Raw genomic sequence first — 23,204 nt, 5'->3', positions numbered from 1 at the left:
ATGATGAGGATGATGAAGATTCAAGTGATGATGATCAATCTTCCTCCTCCACCTCCGACCTTGATGAAGAATCAATCAAGCTTATCAACAAGGTGGAGAAGATGATCCAAAGGCTCAATGTCAAAGGTATGCACATCCAAATTCAAGATTTCATCTTCACCAATCAAAGAAATGAGCAAAGAAAGAAAGGATGCTATGGATGTGGCGAGTTGGGGTACTTTGTGGAAGTTTGTCCAAACAAGCCCACACCCAAGACAAAGAAGAAGGCATGCAAGGACAAAGCCCTCACATCAATAAGGTCATGGGATGATTCTTCAAGTGAATAAGAAGACTATCATAAGAGGCAAGGGCACAAGACTCATCATCAAGCTCTTCTCATGTGTTCCTTATGGCATGAGGTAATGAAAGCTCATCCTCTAGTGAGAGTGACAATAATAGTGATAGTGATGATGAGCTACCTTCTTATGATGAAATTGTACAAGAAAATCTTAACTTTGCTAAAGTTTACACTAGTCAACAAAAGAAGCTTAAAAATTAAAAAGAAAAACTAGATAGCTCACAACAAGCTTATGCTACTTTGCTTGAACAATATGAAACTTTTGCCAATCTTAATATGGAGCTATCTACTAAAATTGAGCAACTTGAGACTAGTGCAAACATAAATAATTGCACAATCAATGATGAGCAACTTGTAAAGAAAAATAAAAAATCAAAAAAAGTTAGCTAACTCACAAGATGCTTATAAAAGTTTGCTTGCTAAAATGGAAACCATGTGCAAACATTGTGATGAGCTAACTAATAAAGTTGCTAATCTTGAAGCCATCGGTACAACCCCAACCGAGCACCTAGAAAGAAAGGTTCAATTTTTGACATGCCTAAAAAGGATACCTCTACTTCTTGTAATGATTTATGTTTAGACTCACCCTTGTGCAACCAAGTTTGTGTTGAGAAAGTTGTTGTAGAAACATGCACACAAGAGGTCACAAAGGAGAATGAGCAACTCAAGCAAGAAGTGGCTCGCCTCACCAAGGACTTGACTCAAGTGAAAGGCAAGATGGAGCAAGCCCAACTTCATCAAGATAACACCATCAAGGGAGTGAAGAAGCTTGATGAAGGACAAACCGTGGTTTGCTATGTATGCCACAAGGAAGTCCACAAGTCCTATGAGTGTAAGGTGAAGAATGAGGGAGGAGCAAAGAAGAAAGAGAAAAAGGAAACAAGCAAGCTCTCTAACACCTACACCAACAAGGTGGACAAGAAGGCCTGCACACCATACTTGTTAAAGAAGAAAAATGACAAGGTGGTGGCCATCAAGGTGAACAAGCAAGTCAACAATGGGGCCAAACACATTTGGGTGCCAAAGGAGATCATTTCCAACATGAAGAGCACCAAGAAGGTTTAGATTCCGAAAGGGAAGTGAGAAGTCCAATGGACTTTGGGGAATTTGGAGACTTGGTAAAGTATGGGTGCATTTCATGGGGTGCATCACATTGGATCATGTCAATTGCCAAGTGGGTTAGTGAATACTATGGACCCAAATTCCCCTTCCCATGTTAGGTAACTAGATTTAAATTTCTTGCAATCTCAATTAGCATCTAGTTCCTTTTTATGCCTAGGTTTGCATTTGCATGCTTAAATATTTTGTCTTGCATACACTAGGTATATCTTATGGTAGGCTTGCTCGGTTTCACTCTTAACCCTTGGAGCAAACCTATATGGTTTAAATTGTTTAGGAGCACGGCACATAGCTTGTTTTACAATTGTTCATCTAATATGTGCCAAAGTCCAAATTATAGATAATTTCTCCCGAATATCACTTTCTAAAATGATTCTCACATTCATGTGATGATATCTTTCAAGTGGTATTTTTTATTCTAAAATCAATGTGCATGTCTCCTATAAGTATTCCATACTTGTGTGCACAAATTTAGGGGGAGGTTACTCTACAAGTTGGATGCTTTGAGACTAACACCTTTTCAAGCTTATCATGTGTGTAGTAGTCTCATTGCAAGGAAAATAGAGTCCCCAGAGTTAAGCATCATACTTCAAATATCCACCACCTATTGCAAGTGGTATAAATCAAATTGGTTTCCACATGTGGTATTTCTAAACCGATATCATCATGTTGATTTCACTTTGGTATTTATATGCTTTCTCCATGAATTATATAGATTAAACTCCCTTGAGCATTAATTTGCTAATTATGCATAAACTACATTCTCCATCATATGTATGCATATACTTAGGGGGAGCTTAGTCTATGTAATGTGAGAGTCAAATTTTGTGACCTATTTCACTCCACATACAAAGGATCACAAAGTTTGACCCTCCCTTGTGCTACTAATGTCTTCCTTTTCGGTGTTTGATTCCAAAGGGGGAGAATGTGTAGGACCAAAAGCAAGCCCGATCATAATAATTTACAAGTGGTAATGGCCCGAGAAAGGGAGGATAGTGGATTATGGAGTTAGGGGAAGGCTTAAATCCATAATGCCACATGGGGACATTTGCAAGGATAAGATAAGTTTCCAAAGATATTTACATGTAGTATCTTTTAGCACCTTACAACCTTGCCCTTTGCATTGCATCCTAGAAGTAAATAGTTTTTTTTAAATTCCTTGTGCGTAGGGAAGGCCTGGGGCTATCCATGGAGTTACCTAACCGGGAGCTTAGCCCTTGCTACGGATTCCTTGTGAGGGGCTCCAATGAGGACAAGGGGGAAGCTTGCGCGCTTCTCAATACCTTGGTAAAAATACCGGAGTCATCGATAGGAGTTTTCATATCTCTACCTTACTCTTTAACTTCCGCATTTACATTGTTTGCATAACTCCTTTTGCGGTAGAGATACCAACACAGTAGCAAAACTGTAGTTACACATTTAGATAGTTTATCTTTTGCATAGGTTTTGCTAAGAATAAGAATTAGAGGCCTTAGTTAGAGTTAGAGTTTTAAGTTGCCTAATTCACCCCCCTCTTAGGCATCATGGTCCATTTCAAGACTTATAGAGTCCTCATTGAGCCTTACAGATGAGCGACCAAAAGAAGTGATGAGGAGAAAACTTGGAGCAGGCAGGGGAGAGCAGACCGCACACTTGAACCAAAGAGCCACCAACTTCTCGATCTCCAAACCTAGGTTGAAGTCTAGGTCGGAGAGTCTAGCCATGGCGCAGGGAGGTCATCGTCGAGGAAGCTAGTGAGAGACATCACCAGCGAGGGAGGATAAGGAGGAGCAGGTGGTGGGGAGGGGTGTGGAGGGGGAGGGGAGCGGAGCAACTCTCATGACTATGCTATTGACTGTCTTTTATTGAAATTTTATAAGTTTAGAAATAACTTATGCTATTTAAAATCTAATCAAGTATCTACCAATTCTAAAGTAAAAAAGATGGAACTACTTTCAAAACCACTTTGAAAAGTTTCAAGAGTTTAGGTTAAGGTTATGATTGGTTAAAGAGCAGGACAAGGACAAGTGTTATGTTTGGTTATAGGACTGGACAAGGACAAGTGTTTTGTTGGAGACAAGTGAGACAAAGTCATCCCCATATAAGAATATTTTTTAAATGAACCAGGCAAGAGAGCTGTCGATTATTGTCGATAGAATATCATCAGTAGTCCTCCGAGGGGTATCCCACGAAGGTAGATTGATCGGCAGGGAAGCGTGAGATCAAGAACAAGAAGGCAACACAGACACATGAGTTAGATAGGTTTAGGCCGTCAGTATGACGTAATACCCTACTCCTGTGGTTTGTTGGTTTGTATTAGCTATCGTATGATATTGCATGAGTTTGGAGGGGTCCCTGCCCGCCTTATATAGTCCGAGGAGCAGGGTTACAAGTTGGTTAGATCTAAGAGATAACCGGAAAGTAATAACTAATTATAGGAATCTTGGGATCATACATATCCTAACAGATCTCGTAGTATCTTCAGGATATCTTCCAGATGTCTTGCGGGAGGCACCGAGCAGAGTCGTGCCCCATAAGGCTTCATCCTATGGGCTGGGCTGCCCCTAAGGGCGCAACCCATGTGGTCTAACATGGGTATCCAAGGTCGTACCCCCCACAGCTAGAACCCAAGCGCCTTGTATCCATTGTGCAACGCCATCTTGAGCTTGTTCAAGTAGGTGCGAACACAATCAAGCAGTCAAACTCATGGTCTGACCACCGTGATGAGTTGCCGAGCAGTTGCGAGCAGTTGTCGAGCAGCGTGAACTATCATCGAGCAGTGTGAACCAAACATGGCTTGCCATAAGGGTGTAAGGAGCTCAAGTTTAGAATCAAAAATTTCTTCACAGTGGACCAAGTGTGCCCACTTAGAGTCTGACCACGAGAAAAGGAGATAACCTTCTTCAGCTTCAAGCGGCGTGGAGTCTTCTAGAATAAAACAAGCACATTCACTGCTAGGTGAAGTGTGCCCACTTAGTCCCTAAGCCTGACAGTAGATGACATAGTCATGTGGTGCTAGGGTCCAAAGCAGAAGAAAAATAAAAGACCAACCGAGTAGGTAGCCAGTCCCCAGGCGTAGCCCCAAAAAGCACATTCATCGTAAGGTGAAGTATGCCCACTTAGTCCCCAAGCCTGACAATAGGTGACATGGTCACATGGTGCTAGGGTTAGAAACGGTAGTCAACTTGGAGAAAAAAGAATCGTGGAGAAAACACCGGAGTACCGGCTGTACAGTAATAATTACTGAGCCGTAACGATTGGCGGAGATGTTGGCGAGCATTCGGCAAGCCGCAACAAATTGCGAAGATAAATCAGCAATACGGGCTAGGGCTGTGCGAAGGCCCAGGTAATGGCCCACCTTGCTGTTACAGAGAATTCAGGATAGCGTAAATCACGGGAACGGCTCCCCAAAAACCCTTGAATGCGAAAGGGTGGGGAAAGTGCTTTATAACAGCACCGCCGCATCCCGCGTTCCCACCTTTGCCACTTTGCCATTTCTTCTTCCTCCTCAGCCCTCACACTTCCAGATTCGCATCCACACTTGCTTCTACCACCAAACCCTAATCAGATCTAAGAGATGGCGCCAAAGAAAAGAGCTGCCAAATCGAAGAAGACGAGTCCCAAGAAGGCAAGCGCTGAAACCCGGCGTGATGAAGAATGGGTGCCGTCGCGAATGAGAGAAGCAGAACTCAACAGATTGGTGGAAGCTGGCATTCTTCCTGACCGTGCTACCGCTGGATGGCGGCCGGCCCTCGGTGAGCCCTTCCCAACACCTCACACCGATGAAGTTGTGGTATTCGAGGATTACTTCTAGCGTGGGTTAGGATTTTCTATTCATCCATTCCTGAGGGATATGTTGGAACTTTGGGTGGTTAGTCTATGCAATCTTCACCCAAATACCATTTTACATATCTCTATCTTCATCCATTTCTATGAGGCATATCTCGGAATCCTCCCCCACTTCAACCTCTTCCATCACCTGTTCTGGCTGAAGAAGAGAGGCGGCGGTGGTTCCAAGGTGGTCGGCGGAGTATACCTTCAGCTGCACGATGGAATGGTGGGGGAGTACCTTACTATGCCGTTGAACACGTCATTGAAGAACTAGAACGCCAGGTGGTTCTACATGAGACAGAGCCAACCGGCCGTCCGCTGCGACACCGACCACATCCTAGAGAGCCAGAGGAGCTGGTTGGAGATGCCAAACAGCGCTAATATGGAGCAAGTGAGGGAGCTCCTTAGCTTAATACAGGGTGTGAAGACCAACGGTGGATTAGTGGCGGCGAGCTTTATAGTGCGTCACGTTCAACCCTGCAAGGAGAGAGCCCACCCCACCTTTGAATTCAAGGGGGAAACCGACGGTACCCGGGAGAGGCCAGAGATGCTATCGAGAGACGTTGTGGAAGAGCGGGTTGCAGAGCTATTCATGACATTTGCCTCATTCAGCATGTTAGGGTATATGAAGCCCTTTAACTACAAGAATCTGCCTCCTTAGGTAAATATCTCAGTTGTATACTCTTGATGCTTTGTACCTTTTATCATTTCCAAGCATTGGACGGATTCACTTATGCGAAGATCCACTCGCAGGATAGGACGGTGTACTTCTTGAGCATGGTGAGGCGTGAATGGCCGAAAGGAGTAGATTCTCGGCCATCGCCACTTCCAGAGGAGGACACTGTTAGCATCTCGTCGGAGAGTTCATCCCCGGTGTTTGAGAAAATCTAGGGGAAAAGGACAGCGACAGACGAGCCAGCCTAGAAGAAGAGAAAGATGGCGGCTACCGCTCCCCTCAAACCGGGCAACATCTCGCTTGGCGGCGATCATACCACTTAAACGCGAAGGACCGCGGTGTTCGAGTGGTCGGATGACGATGAAAATCCAGTGGCTGCTCCACCAAGCTCTGAAGCCCCTCCACGCAATAGGCGCATAGAAGAACAATCGAAGGGAGGTGAAGAAGTCCCCAAGCAATGGGCGAGGAGAGTCCCTACGCAGCAGGCGACGGAGGCCTCCATAGAGCAGGTGATGGGAGTCCACGAGCAGCATGCGGAGGAAGTCCCAGAGCATTGGGCAGAACAAAGGTCGATGGTGGAGGAGACGACACCTCCACCCCAAAGCACGGGAGTCGACCCCACGGCCACACCTAGGGGCTCAAGTGGCCAGCGCCGGTTCAAGAAATTGTACCAGCAGACCAAACCGTAAGTTTATTTGCCTTGGAGTTTCTTTGCTGTCATTTCTTAGCTTTTTTGGTGACTGGCAAGATTATCTGATGCAGTGCAAAGCATGCGGAGGATCTGGCCCAGCCCATCCAGACTGCCGAGCAATCAAAGGCTAGTCCCAGAGCAGAAAAGGTGCTGGTAGACCCCATGCCGGAGTCCCTAGTTGCTCGGCAGCCTGCGGAGGAATCAACCGCAGCTACTAGTGAACTTGGCGGCGGCGAGAAGTTGGCTGACGGATCGGCGACAGTGCCCGGGGCAACGGTAGAAACCACCGGATCTTCGGGAATAGATGCTGGAGCTACCGATGCCACGCCGGTGTTCAGAAAGGAGGGGCTTGCGGTGCCAGAGGAGCAGGCGGCCCTACCTGAGGTGTCGGGGGGCATGGTCAGACATGCTATCCGACGATCGAGCCCCAAGGTGGTGCATCCAGCTGCGGTGGAGGAGGGTGAGGTGGAAGAGATTGAGCATGCTGAACCTTGACCCCAATCTATTCGAATCCTCCGCAAGTGCAGCGATGAGGTAGTGGTTGTCGAGGAGGAGGACATCACTAGGGAGATGAGGAGACTAAATTCCACCATTGCCAACGTGATGAAACAAATCGAGGTCAGTACTGCATCTAGAGAGCTTGTCTTCGACGTTGGAGATCGTAGTTTGTCATTATCATTGTGCATTTGCAGGGGATAACCCAAACTGCCGAGCAGCGGCACCAGCTGATAAAGAGGATGGAGCCCCTTGCCGAGGAGAACGAAAAACTTAAAGCAGCGATGAACCTCACCGAGATAAACATCCAGAGGGCCCAGCGTGAGCGAGACCTTGTAGAGTCCAACGCGTGGGACCTAGAATACCAAAAGGGGGTCCTATCTAAGCAGCTGGCAGCTACGACCGAGCAAGTGCAGTGTAAGTCTGAGCAGCTAGCCACTATCTCCAAGCAACTGATGGGTGCTTCCGAGCAGTTGGAGCAGCTGCGGAAAGTCTCCAAGCAGAAGAAGGGTATGTCATATCGGCGAATGTGCTTTGGATTGTTGAATAGCTATATTGTTGGTGATGAATGTTGTCCTTGTAGAGCAAGACACGGAGCTCAGCCACCTGCATCAAGCCCTCGAACAACTCCAAAAGGAGAAGGTGAAGGAATTGGAGCGAGCAGACAAATTGGCCGAGGAGCTAAAAGGTGAACACCTCCTGGTCAGAGTTACTGTCGAAGTAGTTTCCTTGTATGATGGAACATTGTAATGCTTGCAGGCTACCATCATAAAGCCAAGGCACAGTTTGATGTGTTGGTGTAGGAGGCCAGGAACCAAAAGGATAACTTCAACGCTGTAGTCGCTGCAGTTAAACCGGTGCTCGACTGCATCGACCTAGAACCAGCTCCTCGGCCCGACGGTAGGCGACAACGTTCGGACACCATCATCCAGAGGTGCAAGGCAGCATGGGAGAACTTCAAGAGCTTCAACCGTGATGCTATTGTGACCGCCACTACTCACGGCCTTGTGGTGGTTTGGTCCCACTACCTAGCCATCGACCTTAAGGCGATAGGGGGCAGGTTCGCCGAAGGGCTGAGTGAGGCGAAGACTCAGCAGCTAGAGGATGAGGTGGAGGACATAGCGAAGAAGCTGGTCAGTGACATCGACCTGTTTGGTGAGAAGGACGGTGATGGCAAAGCTCGTTGACCTACTTAGAAATTATTATCTTTGACATCTAGACAGTGTAGTTAGAACGCGCAAAAGCGCCAAAAACATTTATGTATGTGTATAAATGTTATGAAGTACATGTTTAACAACCCAATGCAATTATACGCAGTATAAGTAGTAGCCGAGCAGTTAGTTCGTTACTGCACTCCTTGGCCTCAGCTAGCCCATAGTCCATAACGTCGAGCGTGGAGCCCGTGGACGTGTAGGAGGAATAGGCATCACCAAGGAACCGCAGCCGACCACCCATAACGCAGAGCGCGGAGCCCATAGCGCGTGTAGGGAGAGATCAGAAACTGGGCCTTCTCCATAGAGCACAGAGCGAAACGTGTGCTGCTCGGCAATTGCCGAAACGACTTGGAGACAAATGTAGTGTAAGTGGCGTTCGAGCAGTTAGTTCTTTACTAAACTTTTGGCCTTGGCTAGCCCATAGTCCATAACATCGGGCGCGGAGCCCATGCACGTGTAGGAGGAACGAGTGTGACCAAGGAACCGCAACCGACCACCCATAACGTAGAGCACAGAGCCCGTAGCACGTGTAGGGAGAGATCGGAGACTAGGTCTTCTCTAAAGAGAACAGAACAGAACGTATGATGTTCGCTGATCGGCGAAATACCTTGGAGATTCAGAGAAAAATCTTTGATGATTTGGAGAAACGTGTGGCAAAATACGTTGGCGATTTGGAGAAAAGCGTGTTCGGTGATTTAAAGAAACTCATTCAGCGAAAACGTGATCAGCGCAGTTATGGCGATTTCGTATTGGAGTTCATTATGGAGTAGCTAAAAGCTCGACGACCATAAGTGGAGATTAAACCATAATGGAGAAATAATGGAGACAAATTGTGGAGACCAAAACTTTATTCATCATGAAGTGGAGAGTATATATCTGGAGCGTTTCAAGGATAGAAACGTATAAGGTGCTTGATGTGCCATGAATTGGGGACATCGATTCCGTCTAAGTCACATAGGCGATAAGATCCTAGTCGCATAACCTCTTTAACGACGTAAGGTCCTTCCCATGGGGAGGAGAGCTTGTGCATCCCTTTGGTTTTTGGTTTTCTATAGAGAACGAGGTCGCCGACAGCAAATGAAGTGGTTGTAATACCTCCACAGGCCTTCTAGATATGTGGTTGTGCGGACACAAGTGATTAGGCATTCTTCCTCGGCCCTATCAACATCCTCTGTTCAAATAGTTATGGCTTGCTCTTCATCATAATTTCCACCCTAGGTGCTCGGAAGGCAATATCCGCTGGTAGTATGGCTTCTGAACCGTAGACCAAGAAATATGGAGACACACCGGTGCTACGACTAGCTTGAGTGCATAGTCCCTAGACCACAGCTGGTAGCTCCTTGAGCTATCTGCCCAGATGCTTTTCTTCTTTTTGATATAACCTCTTCTTGAGGGCATCAAGGATCATGCCATTCGCCCGTTCGACCTGGTCGTTGGCTCTAGGATGGGCAATGGAGACATATTTGATGGAGATGCACTGGTCTTCGCAGAAGTCCCAAAAGTGATGGCCAGTAAACGTAGTTCTGAGGTTGGTGATAATGCTATTTGGGAGACCGAATCTGTGGATGATATCTTCGAAGAGCTCGACTACTTTCTTCACAGTTGCCAAGATGAGCGGTTTATACTCGATCCACTTGGAGAACTTGTCAATGGCGATGTATACATACCAGAAACCACCTAGTGCTGGCTTGAAAGGCCCAATCATATCCAGTCCCCAGCATGCGAAGGGCCAGGAAGCTAGGATGGTCTGCAACTCTTGTGTCGGCACGTGCATCTGCTTGGTGAAAAATTGGCATCCTTCACAACGTCGGACGAGGTCCTTTGCATCGGAGATGGCCATGGAAACCAGATGGGATCTCAAGACTTACGTCCTGTGGTGGTATGGCCCCCGGTATCCATAAGACAAGACATGGGCCACACCATCAGAGGTGGCCCAGCCCATAAGATCAAGGCATGCATGGCGCTGCTCGGCGTGCACTGCAAGATATTGTATAATACCAAATATGATACTTTCCTTGTAACTCTACCCCTCCAGACTATATAAGGAGAGGTAGGGGTCCCCTAGCGGACAAGATACATCAAGATACATACATCTGTAGTCACACAATATCATATGATAGCAAATACAACACCAATAGACCACAGGAGTAGGGTATATGATAGCTAAACCTGTCTAACTCGTGTGTCTCTGTTGCCTTCTTTTCTTGATCTCATGCTTCTCTACCAATCAATCTACCTTCATGGGATACCCCTCGGAGGACTGTCGATGATACTCTATCGACAGTTGGCGCGCCAGGTAGGGGATTGCGTGTTGTTTCCTTGTCGAATAAGATGGTTTTTTCCGCAGGCTCTTCGTCCCTCCCGTAGCCTAGCCAAATCTTCACGGTCGGATCGATCTCGTGGATTCGGAGAGCTCCTCGAGCCGGTGTAGATCGATTCTGCGCCGATCACCCCCGCACCTACAACTACAGATCTGATCTCGGAACCACCTCTGAGGTCACCTTCATCAATAACTCACCGCCCGCTTCCTCGCTACCAGACGAGGCAGATTAATGATGATAATCTGATCACATCCATCGATCAGGTTGGTTTGAAGCTCGCCAATTGCCTCTCCATCGTTGAATCGACTCTAGACACTCTGGTTCAGCGTCGACCACCCTCCGATCTAGATCTATCGGAGGCTGCTCGGGAAACCCCAAGGGTTACGGCCCTACCCTTCGGTGCTTGGACATCGCCGCCTACGCCGAGGACTCCTCGGTGCTCGGACATCGCCGCTATGCCGTGACTCCTCGGTGCTCGGACATCGCCAGCTACGTCGGGTACTCCTTGGTGCTCAGACATCGCCAACTACGCTAGGGACTCCTCGGCGCTCGAACATCGCCTTTGGTGGTTGGATCTTGCTACATCTTATTAGTGTGCTATCAAGTTGCTCCATGCTGTTCGGATCAGGGCGCTGATCTTGGGCAGCACGTTTGGGGTCTTGATACTCGCATGTCAGACGACGTCGGCAAGCTTTCAGACTTTTTTTTCTTTGACCCTGCTACAAGATTCATTCTTCATCTTCCAGCAGGCTCAGGGACTAAGTAGGCACACTTCACCTTATGGTGAATGTGCGCTTTTCTCATCTCAAGGCTACGCCCGAGGACTGGCTACCTGCTCGGCTGGTCTTCTACTTTCTGACCCTGGCACCACGTGACTACGTCACCTACTGTTAGGCTCAGGGACTAGCTATGGGGGTATGGCCCCTGATATCCACAAGACAAGACATGGGACGCACCATCAGAGGTGGCCCAGCCCACAAGATCAAGACATGCACGGCGCTGCTCGGGGTGCACCGCAAGATATTGTATAGTACCAAATAGGATGCTTTTCTTATAACCCTACCCCTCCAGACTATATAAGGAGAGGTAGGGGTCCCCTAGCAGATAAGATACATACATCTACAGTCACGCAATATCATACGATAGCTAATACAAACCAACAAACCATAGGAGTAGGGTATTACGTCATACCGATGGCCTGAACCTGTCTAACTCATGTGTCTCTATTACCTTCTTGTTCTTGATCTCACGCTCCTCTTCTGATCAATCTACCTTCGTGGGATACCCCTCGGAGGACTGTTGATGATATTCTATCGATAATTATATTAAAAAGAAGAAAGCCCAAAGTGGGCACAATGATACAACAGCGACCAACAATCATGCTGGAAAACAAACTAACAAAAAGAAAAAAACTCTGGTCAGTCAGATTGGGACATCGACATAAACCGCACAAAAGCCAAAGCACAACTCAAAGAAAAGAATCACCAGCAGCTCCAGCCCACCAGCCGGTCACCACATTGCACTGCCAAAACCCTGGACGACAAGGACGTCAAGACAAAAATACGTCATCACCGCTTGCACTATCATCACCGATGATGACCCACACCGAGCTCGCCTATTGCCAAGCAGGGCTAGCCACCGTAGATCGCTGCAAGCCATGTAGCCCTCCCGCAATCGGATCCACTTATGCCGCTTGTCAAGTCGATGAGCACATCGGACTAGCCACCGCCAAGCAGGGCTAGCAGCCATAGTCCGCTGCAAGCTACCAAACCAATGCATGAGCAGCTGCCTCTGGCGCTCACCAAGTCGATCCCATCCATCACGATCTAGGTGTGTACACTACAGTTTGTAGCAACCTAGCTGCCTCATCAAAGATAGAAGTGCCACAAGGGTCCTCCAGCAGCTAGTCAGAGAACCTCTTTATGCTGAAATGGCTGCTGCTGAGAGGGACCACCCACCGTCAAACCACGTAGGTCACCTTCGTAACACACTGTTGGCCACCACCTCCCACGCCGGCCTTCTCGCCAACTTCGTGGGTGCCACCCACGTCGGCCTCCTCACCATCTTCGTGGATGCAACTAGCACACTATCTCTCCAAGACTGTCACCCTCCACCAAGCAGATGTCAAGCCCTCCAATCACTATGTGAACACCCTCTTTTTGGCTACCTTCCAATGCCATTGACACTAGATCCTGAATCCTCAACTAGGTCTCCACCTTGTCGACAACCGCCACGGCTTGCATAGCATGAGCTTCCTAGCAACACCTCCAACGAGGGGAACGATGCCATAGGCGCTGCCGTCGCCTAACCAGAAGGCCAAGGTTTTACACCTAGAAAGAAAGTGCCACGCAAGGGGAGAGAGCAGATCGATGGATGCTTCCAAGGAAGTAAATGGCGCCTGGAGGCGTCGCCATTATCAGCCAAAAGAAGGGCAAGGCTTTCGCCAAAGCCCCCACCCCCTGCATGGACCTCCTTGCTGCCATTGCCAAGCATGACTTTCCGCCTGACCTTGCCAACAGAGCGTTGCACAAGGCCAAAGCCGTGAGTCAGGCCCTAGGTCACCGAAGTCCAGGGTAGCAAGGCAGCGTCGCTGCTGCCCAACTCCGCTGGCGGACACCAACACCACCAGTCGTCGTGCCCCACTGCCGCCAAGCTGCACAACGCGGCCTCAATGCGCCACCGCTAGTCTATACCTCTGATGTCCGTCGTCTCTAGATTCGGAACATGTGGCACCTAGAAAATGTAGGACAAACTCATCCCTCTCTCACGTCATTTCTCTTAGTTTCTTATGTGTCCTCTTGGTTCTCCATCACGGAGGATAGACCATGTGGCGGTGCGTGCTCCATTCCTCCCCATCCCCGGTTCAACTCCTTGCACGAGCAGGGTAAGCAGGCATTGGTAGTGCGATGTGGGTGGAGGAGGGTGGCACGATGAAGCAAACAAGTGAGTCACGATGGACTAGGTAGGAACTATCTTATTCACCACAATCTCTTTAACCACACACACACCAGATGAAACCATCTCAATTCAAGAAAAACTAGAATGGAACTATCCTAATATATTTTACCCTCAAATCTAATACATTCTAAGATGTCTTATTTTGGAGTTTTGAGGAGAAAAATCAGGTCACGAAGGAATGTAAAGGGGAGCTTTTACTCTTTGATTTTTCACGCCAAAGGTGCAAGTGCAACTGAAGCAACGATGCTACCGACACCACCAGTCGCCCTGCCCACACTGCTTCGACGATCCAGCGGCCCCTGACCGCTATCCGACGGACCTACTCGAAAAGTGTTTCAACTGTCTCTCCACCGCGCACAGGGTGGCAACCTGCAAGCTGCCTTTGCGCTGCCTCCACGCTGCCTCCGATGCAAGGGGTTCCGACACCTCATGTGGGACTATAAGAGGAGGCGGCGAATGGTGCCTCCTTCCAGCTCTGGTACATTTGGTGCCACAGAAGGCTAGCCATGATGACCTGACCGGGAGCGTGCCTCGGGCACCCAGCCACGTACTCAGGGCGACACGTCGAGCTTGGCTGGAGCTGTGTTGGGTGCGGTTGTAGCCATGCCAAGTGTGGCTACGCGCAGCGGCAGTGGCTACCGACGCCGGAGACGTTGGAGACATCGGCGATGGCTGAAGGGGGATGCCACCGCTGCGGCAACGAGTGTTGCCACCGATAGTCAGGGCGGTCGGCAGGGGCCACCCAGACAGCACTAGCCTTCACCTCGGTCGCTGCTGGAGCTCAAGCAGGGCATGGTGAGCTGACCAACAAGACAAGCATCGTTGAGCCCGACCCGTTGACGCTGACGTTGTACCCGGACGCCACACATGATCGTGACATCACGAAGGACCCGATGTTAGAGGAGTTCGCAGCCTCGCTCATCGACAGTCGGATCGTCTCGTGGCCTTCCCTTGAGTGCCTGTTGTCACCTTCGGCGCCCCCCGAACTACAGGATGAGGCCTCGATGGTGGCGGCCCCCAGCTGGAGGATGACCCTGCGGTTGTCTCCTGTGAGCTGCGGACACCAGCCCCGCGCCCCATTCATTGGGCAAGGGACTCGCCGAAGACACTCACGGAGCACAGCTACCCGCCAGGCTTCAGACCAGTCTCGACCCCACGGTGGATGCTGGCCCTCCCAATTCATCGCCGGTGGATACCCATCAGGCTGTGGACAACGACGACTCCACCAAACATCGCCTCGTCGGCATCATCAACAAAGTGACGCGTAAGAGGGACTCTCCGCTGATTCGTGAGCCTCCCAAGCAACCGCCTGCTAAGTCGGTGCTGCCGTGGCGGAGCAGGCGGTTGGTGGCTCAGGGTCTCTCCCGAGTACCTGCTTTCAAGCGAGGCGAGGTGCTGATCATGCAACGTATGGGTTACACTAAGGGTCCATCAGTGTCATCCGTGTCAGAGCTGGAGACCTTTGACAAGCTCTTCGACGTCCAACGCCGAAACATTGGACGCGCTCTTCCCGGCCGTTGAAAAGGGCTCATCCAGGTAGCCACGAAGACGCAAGGTCACCTCCCCTTTTACGTAATATCGAACCAAGAGGTATGTTGCTAGGATGATCCAGCTATGGTTATGTAAGATCGATCTCCTTCCGCGCTCGATAGAAGCGTGTTATATGTTTATTTAAACTTTTCTATTTAATACGTAAATCTTTTACATATTCTAGGAAAAAAATCACAAACGTAGTCCACGTCAAAAAAAAAAAAGGCAGCCCCGTAACCGCGGATACACGGTGTGCCGGTGTCAGTCGATCGAATTTGGCAGGCCTCACACGGAATCTGCGACGAAATAGGGAGGTTGACATTTATAGAACCTTGCGAGGCACGCATCAGGGATGCTCGAGTGAAAGACGATAGAACTGATGCAGAAGCTTGGTGGTATTGCTGTGGATTTTTTTCAAAGGAAAAAAATTGCGACACAGTAATCAATGATCTTATTTCTACTTCTAAAATACATTGTGCTTGTGCAACAGAGATCCTTCTGTGAACGTTCACAACGAGTTGAACGACTCTGTATACAGCGGTCAACCTTGCGAATACTCCACATGGCAGAACTGTTAGAACGCGTCAAAACCGTGATCGCCATGGAAACCAACACGGAAACCATAAACTCAATATATAGCCTCGAGTCCTAGCTTCGCACCTCATTTGATACTGAAGTTCACAAAGATACCACGATGTTCCAAAGAAAACAAGTTCTGCCTCTGGTTCTCATTTTCATCCTGGCCCTGGCAGCTCAAGCCACCACCATCGCTGCATACCGTGTCCTGAGAGAGAAATCACAGCCACAAAGAGGAAGCTCGGTGCCCTTGACATCCTCGATGCCTGGAGCGTCTGGCTGCACATTTGATCCCAACAATCCTGGAGGAAGATGCCCACACCCATGAGAATCTTCAAACATGTACAATAGTTATTAATTTTTCTTTTATTCATTTTTCCATTCATTCAATGTTTCTTTTTGCACTCCTCTGGAGCTCAGACTGAAGGGAACAAATTTAGACCTCCAGTCAAATTTTCGTTCCTTTTTGTGCAGCAGTTTTTCTTAGTCTACATGTAAGACAGTGTAAGTTTGTAAATATGATATCCTGAATATCTTCCATAGAGGGCTGTTGTTAATATGAAAGATGCAATATAATGCTTTTTTTTTTTTTGCCAATTACACTTTTACCATATCTGCTATCTCAAGCCTTTTACTCACAAGTAAGTTAGGATCCGCTCACTGCTCACATGATATCCTCCAGGCTTTAAATTTTAAGAGCAATTTGATTTCCTTAATTCAATTTCAGCAGTACCCGATAAAAAAGGCACAGTTTCAACTCAGGATTTTTAGGATCATCAAAGTAGTGGAAATTATCACAGAATAAATTTAGTGATGCAGTGCTGTGTAACATTTCCTGATCAGGTAGGAAGCACTAAGTTGCAGTTTGTACTAAAATAAACTCTCTAGATAGGGCTTATCAAGCAGATCAATATCTGAAGTTGTGGTCAGTATGTAACTGTCTAAAGGTCTGTGTGTAACATTTCCTGATCAGGTAGGAGGCACTATGTTGCTTTTTGCACTAAAATAAACTCTCTAGATGAAACTCATCAAACAGAGCAATATCTGAAGGTGTGATCAGTGTGTAACTTTTTATATAGATAACAAAGAAGTGTACCAGTAGATTTTTGTTCAAAAAAAAAAGAAAGAAGTGTAGCAGTAGATTTGGGGAAAAAAGAACTAAAGGACAATTGTATCATAAACTTTTCGTTTACTTGACCCCTATAGATCCTGTAGTTTCCTCATAAAGGGTTCAAGTGAAAGATGAGATTCAGTGTGAACAATAACTATATAGTCAATTAGCATGTTCTTATTCCTTAAAATCTTATCGCGTCATGGAATCTTTAGAACATAGTTGGAGCGACATTACCATACTTTGTGCAGTCTCCCAAGTAATGGAGTTTCCACAATCTCCCATTTTTCTGGACCTGTTCCTGAACAGGAACCAACTAATCAGGTGTAGATATAAATAGGACCAGCAACTGTAACAACAGGTGCATAAATGCAATTAACTGATACACAGTACCGTTCAACATACATACAAAGGCTTTGTCAAATAGACTCCCTGTAAGATTACCTTTTATAAAAAAAATTCTAAGAACCAAATTGAAGCACTAGGACCTAGCAGAAAGTCAAATTAGTTTGTAAAAGGTAGAATATATGTGGACCGAACACATATCTGCTGGTGCTGGTTGAGAATAGCACCTGAGAGGTTAAGGTTTTCTAGACTTCTTTGTGCCCAGAAAACAAAAGCATTAATCATGGATCTTAGTGAAGAAAGCACTTCCACAACATAGAGTTCATTTGCATAGGATATTTTGTTTCCCTTGGGTCTCCCATGGGAGAGAATTCCCTCATAATTTAACCACATCCCTAAGAAAATCATGAGCGTCAGTATGTGGTACCAAATCACAAAACCATGTAGAAGGGTAAAGCACCAAAACAGCCCAAAGAAAAGAAAAGAAAGAATATCAACTAAGCAACAATAATTACCACTTTATCAGAACACATACTTGTGCAGAGAATAGCTTTTTTGCTTGGTTTGAGAAAGGACACATTTGTTGAATCATACTCAAATATTTAAACCAGATATCAATTCTAATGGCTGATCTTACTATGACAATGAGTAGAAAGATTTAAATGCAAAACTTGATGTTTCAATGCATTATGCTAAAATTTCTTGGGCTCACCTTCACGCTTCGAATTCACAATCCATGGAAGTGTGATTTTCAAAGACATTGGTAAACGCACTTCTCTTGCTTCCAATAGGGCAGAACTGACAAGCCTCAGAATTTGTCATCAGGAGCAAACCCTTTATGCATCATCTCATCATGAAGCTGGAATGCCTCCTTCGAGTTGCCAGCTGTAACATGACCATTTATCAAAGACATGTATGTATATCTATCCGGTTCAATTCCACTGGCACCCATTTTCTTGAAAACACGACCAGCTTCTTGCATATTGCCTTGTTCAGAAAACCCATTTATGATCATATTATATGTGACAGCATCTGGTCGTACCATTTCCTTCTCCATTATATTAAACACATTTAAAGCTCCATGCATGTTTTCTTCTTTTATATAACCATGGATCAGGGTGTTGAAAGTAATCAGATCTGGCAATAAGTTATCTTGCCTCATCTTTTGCAAAAACTGCTGCCCCTTTTTTACATTACCTGATCGGCAATAACCCTTGATGATGGAATTATAGGTCATGATGTTTGGTAAATTGCCCTTATTGACCATTTCATCCAGAAAACCGAATGCTTCTTCAACTTGTCCCTTCTCACAGTGCCTGTCTATTAGGATGCTGTAGGTAACATGATTGGGAAAGATTTCTCGAGCATGCATATCATCCCATAGCTCATTAGCTTTGGCCAGATCACCTTTTCTGCACATTCCATCAATCAAGCTATTGTATGTCACAACATCTGGCCTCAAACGCTGGTGCAACAGTGTTTCAAACAATTGCAATGCTTTCTCAAAGTTACCTTCCCTACAGTACCCATGAATCAAAGTTGTGAAAGTGCATAAATCTGGTGTAACCCCTCTCTCCTTCATCTCATTCAAAAGCTCCTCTGCGTCAAGCAACCTGTGCTGCTTACAGAGCCCGTTCAACAGGGTATTGTATGTTACCACATCTGGCAGACATCCAAAGCCAACCATCTCATCCCTAACTCTTAGAGCCTCTGACATTGATCCAGCCCTACAAAACCCACCTATGACCATTGTGTAAATCACACCATCAGGCACCAACCCAAAACCCTTCATTTCCCTCAAGTATGTCGCCGCATGATCCATGTGCCCCCTCCTTGAGAATAATCCAATCAGACAGCTAAAGCTGAGCACATCTGGTGTAACACCACACTGTCGCATCTCCTTGTAAAACTTCACGGCCTCCTCAACCTCCCCAACCCTACAAAATCCTCCGATCAAAACATTGAAACTCCGAACATCTGGCGCAACGCTGCACTGGTCCATTGCCCTGAACACCTCCTTCGCCTTATCGAATCTCCTGTGCTTACAGAACCCCTTCAAAACCGAATTGTATGTCACAATCCCAGGCTTCAACCCCTTATTGGCCATCGAATCAACCAATGCTATTGCTGCATCCACATCTCCAGCACGGAATCTGGCATCAATCAACACATTATGTGTAACCACATCCGGAAAAACGCATCTCTTCTCCATCTCGGAGATGACAGTGTCAGCCTTATCGAACTCTAGGGCTTTACAGTAGCTGTGGACCATGATGTTAAGCGTGTAGGCGTTTACCTCTGAGTCGGACAAGAGGACGAGGCGGTAGGCCTCCTCGGCGAGGTGAGGCCATCCGGCCCGGGAGAGCGCGGCAAGGAGGGCAGTGGACGCGGAGGCCGGGATGGGGACGCGGTGGTCGAGGAGGAGGCGGAAGGCCTCGAAGGCCTCCCGGGGCTTGCGGGACTGGGTGTAGGTGCGGATGAGGAGGTCGAACACTTGCGGCTGCGGGGTGGGGGACGAGGCGAGTAGGTTGGAGACGATCTCGCGTCGGGAGGCGCCGCGGCGGCGCGACATGCGGAGGAGGAGCGACTGGCACTCGGAGGCGCGGCCGGCGCCGGCGGCCGCCGTCGCTGCGGCAGCCAGGGCGGACGTTGAGGGTCTCGCTCCGGTTCCGCCGAGGTCTGAGGCGAGAGTTCCGGCCGACCAGTTAGTGGCTGCGGCAGCCCTGGGAAGGCGCGAGAGGCGATGGGGAATCGCCATTAGCGACGGCGACCGACAGTGGACTCTCTCCTCTGCTTGAGTTTTGGAAGTGGCTAAAAGTGTCGTAAACCGTTTTCAGTTCAGGCTTACTTAATCACTGAGCCAAGAGGAATACTTCCCGATTCCCGTCTCGTGCTCCCCGAACAAACTCCCTGCGGCCGCTCGGAGTGCTCCTCGGACGAGCTCCCCGCTCCCGCCGAGATTCCAGATTCTAGAGGCAGTCGTGGGTAGGGCCTCGATATTCGGCTCGGTCCAACTGGAGCCGGCTTGTTAGGCTAACAAGCGGCTTGTTAATATTACGAGTTAGAGGGGCAGCTCAGCTCGATTCGTGAGCAAGCTTGAGTTGATTTATTTAACTCGTGAGCTACTAAAAATAGGATATATATATTTATAATGTTCATGCCATAATAATTTCAGAAGGTGACGTCTACTATTATGCAACCATACATGATTAATACATATTAGGTTCATCAAAAGTATCAACCATGTAACATAGCTGGTTCATCCATAATTCATGCAGTTCCAGCATACTTACTCGTTGTTTGCCACCGTAGACTTAGGAAAGTTCACAAATTCAATGTCAGCATCATCATCTTCTCCCTGAAAAACAATCAATAAATCAACATTTAAGTAACACAACAATAATAAAATCAAAATTTATATGAAACAGCTGAAAATAAGGATTACATATCAATGAAATAGGTGTACACTTCTAGGTCAGCATCATCATCTTCTGGATTCATGGTCGTGGACTGATAGGCCTCAGCTTGTTTGAGCTCGTGAGCAGCTCGCGAGCTGGCTCGTTAAAACAGCGAGCTAGACTTCCAGCTCAACTCGTAAAAAGGTAAAAACGAACCGAGCCGAGCCGAACACGAATCGAGCGAGTTGACGAACCACGAGTATTTTATCTTGCCCTAGGCGTGGGGTCGTGAGGCCTCTGCCATCGGAACCCGCGCTGAGGCACGCAAGGACGGAGAGGATGGATGGAGGAGGTTGGAGGATGGAGGCAGGCCGGCGAGGGGTCCAGTGAGGAGGGGGGCGAGACGGCGAGGACGGGTGGGCGGTAGCGGGCCGGCATGGACGATAGAAAGGGCGGCGGTGGGCCGGTGACAACAGAGAGGAGGTTCGCGGGCTTGTAACGATGGAAGAAGCGACGCCAGACGGAAGGAGGAAGGAGGAGATCTACGCTAGAGGAAGGAGGAGGGCGGCGCGAGCGGATGCAGGCATGCAGCCGAGATGCCCGAGAAGCCGGAGGGATTTCCCCATAGGCCGCCGGATGCCGATTCCGATTTCAGGTGTAAAGAACGCGGAGAGAAGTCGGAGTCGGAAGCGCGTCGTTTGGGCCGGTTCCTCGCTGTTTTCACTAGAAGTCGGGGTTGTCGATTCGATTCCTAGTCGGTGTGCAGTTAACCAGCGACGTTAGCCCTTCAAATACCCAGGCCTGATTCCTATGGCAAGCTCGTACGCCGCCTCCGCCTCGCATTGCCACCACCAAACCATACTTGCCAACGCGAATCCCTGGTGTGCCTGCGTCCTTGTCGAGTCGAAGCCGCCGCATGACGACGCCGGCGACGATGAGCTTTGGTGCTCCTAGTCCTCGTCCGGGCGCTGCTGCAGCCCAGGGCCAGGCACGGGAGACCACCTGCCGCGCCTCAACTACTAGGCGGCGGCGTGCCGTGGCCGCGGCGTCTCCAGTACACCGGGGTGACATGAGGCCCGAGCAGCGGCGGTTGGATGGCGCGCGTGCTAGTGGACCCGGAGTAGGGCACGTGCCGCACCATCACGTACTTGGGCGATAGGGCGTGACCCAACTTCCCGTCGGCGTTCCACCCGATCGAGCAGCGGTTCCTACGGCTATGCCGTGAGTGGGAGGGCCAGATCGACGTGTGCGCGCTGGTGGCGGACCTCGACACATACGAGACCCGGTACGCGACGTTCCTGAGGTCAGTGTTGCGGCCGAAGCAATGGGGAGAGTTCAAGGGCCTCATCGTCGAGTTCTTCATTAGCCGCCCCTCCGACATCGGGGACAATATCCTCAAGGAGGGCGGGGAAAAGCTGGAGGCCAGGTTCGTGGAGATGCACCGGAACAAAGGCCGTGGACCTGCAGTGGCGCGCCTCGTACATCCGCAGTCTTGTAGGAGCAGGAGAGCCAGCGGCAGCAACAGCAACTGTAGTTGCAGCTACAGCAGCAGGTCACCGCCGTGCAACCCCAGCAGTAGCGCTGGGGCGACAGTGCCACCGCTGTGTCCATGCAACCCTAGCAGGATCGGAGTTGTTCGTGTCATGAACAGAGAAAATAGAGCGTTTGAGGCCTTGTTTAGTTCCAGAGTGTAAAGTTTTGATGTGTCACATCGGGTGTCACATGGGGTGTCGCATGAGGTGTTCGGATACTAATAAAAAACAAATTACAGAATCCATCAGTAAACCGCAAGACGGATTTGCTAAGGCTAATTAATCAGTTATTAGCACATGTATTACTGTAGCACCACATTGTCAAATCTTGGCCTAATTAGTTTTAAAAGATTCGTCTCGCAAATTAGTCGTAATCTGTGTAATTAGTTATTTTTAGTCTATATTTAATACTCCATGCATGTGTCTAAATATTCGATAGGATAGGGTGTAAACTTTTGGGAGAGAAACTAAACAAGGCCTGAGTATCTTTCCAGTTTAGTGTCGTCCTTGTGTAAGGTGCATCATCAAATTACTTGAATCGCGTGTTTGTACAGTACTCCGTAGTAAGCTATGATTGTACTCTCCCATATTGTTATATGAGCTAAATGCACCAGAGGTCCATTAACTTGTGAGAAAGTTTTGGTTAGGTCCATCAACTTCTAAAGTGGCTTTTTAGGTCCATAAACTTTGTACGCCGTATCACCTAGGTCCATACCTCTCCACGTTGGCTTCTCGTGCTGATGTGGCATGATGCCGTGGCCATGTAGGCCAGCCGCAGCCCCGCGGCCGCACGAGCAGAAGCCGGTGGACGGCGCCGCGCCACCCCACTTTGGAAGCTTGTATCTCTCCAACCAGGCCGAATTAAACTTTGACACTTTAAGCAAAGTTGGAGATCTCGCATAGCTCTACAACATTTGTTACTACCTCTTGTGCCAAAACTAAACAGATTCGGAGTTAAGAGGGGACAAAGATTGATGTTTTCGTGTATTTTTGCGGTAGTATTGGTTACTTCCTTTAGGATTGAGAAACGAATGGCGCTGTTGTGTTCCCGGAGAGGTCGAGCGCCGGACAGAGTGGCGAGCTGCGCCGGG

General features: G+C 48.3%; 1 protein-coding gene and 1 pseudogene across 8 annotated transcripts; one reads left to right on the top strand and one right to left on the bottom strand.

Moving 5' to 3' along the window:
* Positions 1-15,519: 15,519 nt before the first annotated feature.
* Positions 15,520-20,116, bottom strand: LOC136552073 (pentatricopeptide repeat-containing protein At5g01110-like). Of its 8 annotated transcripts, none has more exons than XM_066543644.1 (4): positions 17,896-20,116; positions 17,411-17,578; positions 17,076-17,139; positions 15,520-16,029 (listed from the first exon to the last, which is right to left on the bottom strand). In XM_066543644.1, exon 1 carries the CDS (start codon positions 19,939-19,941, stop codon positions 17,992-17,994), a length of 1,950 nt encoding a protein of 649 aa, XP_066399741.1. In that variant the 5' UTR covers positions 19,942-20,116; the 3' UTR covers positions 15,520-16,029; positions 17,076-17,139; positions 17,411-17,578; positions 17,896-17,991. The 8 variants fall into 8 exon arrangements, with proteins under 8 accessions (XP_066399741.1, XP_066399747.1, XP_066399717.1 ...); XM_066543650.1 differs by having other exon boundaries at positions 17,081-17,139; XM_066543620.1 differs by having other exon boundaries at positions 17,076-17,578.
* A 1,381-nt stretch (positions 20,117-21,497) lies between these two features.
* LOC136468795 (uncharacterized) lies at positions 21,498-22,202 on the top strand (annotated as a pseudogene).
* Positions 22,203-23,204: the final 1,002 nt, after the last annotated feature.

Source organism: Miscanthus floridulus, chromosome 1, assembly GCF_019320115.1.
Source record: "Miscanthus floridulus cultivar M001 chromosome 1, ASM1932011v1, whole genome shotgun sequence".
Taxonomy (NCBI): domain Eukaryota; kingdom Viridiplantae; phylum Streptophyta; class Magnoliopsida; order Poales; family Poaceae; genus Miscanthus; species Miscanthus floridulus.
The sequence above is the reverse complement of the archived record's forward strand: the minus strand, read 5'-3'. Positions and strand labels throughout refer to the sequence as shown.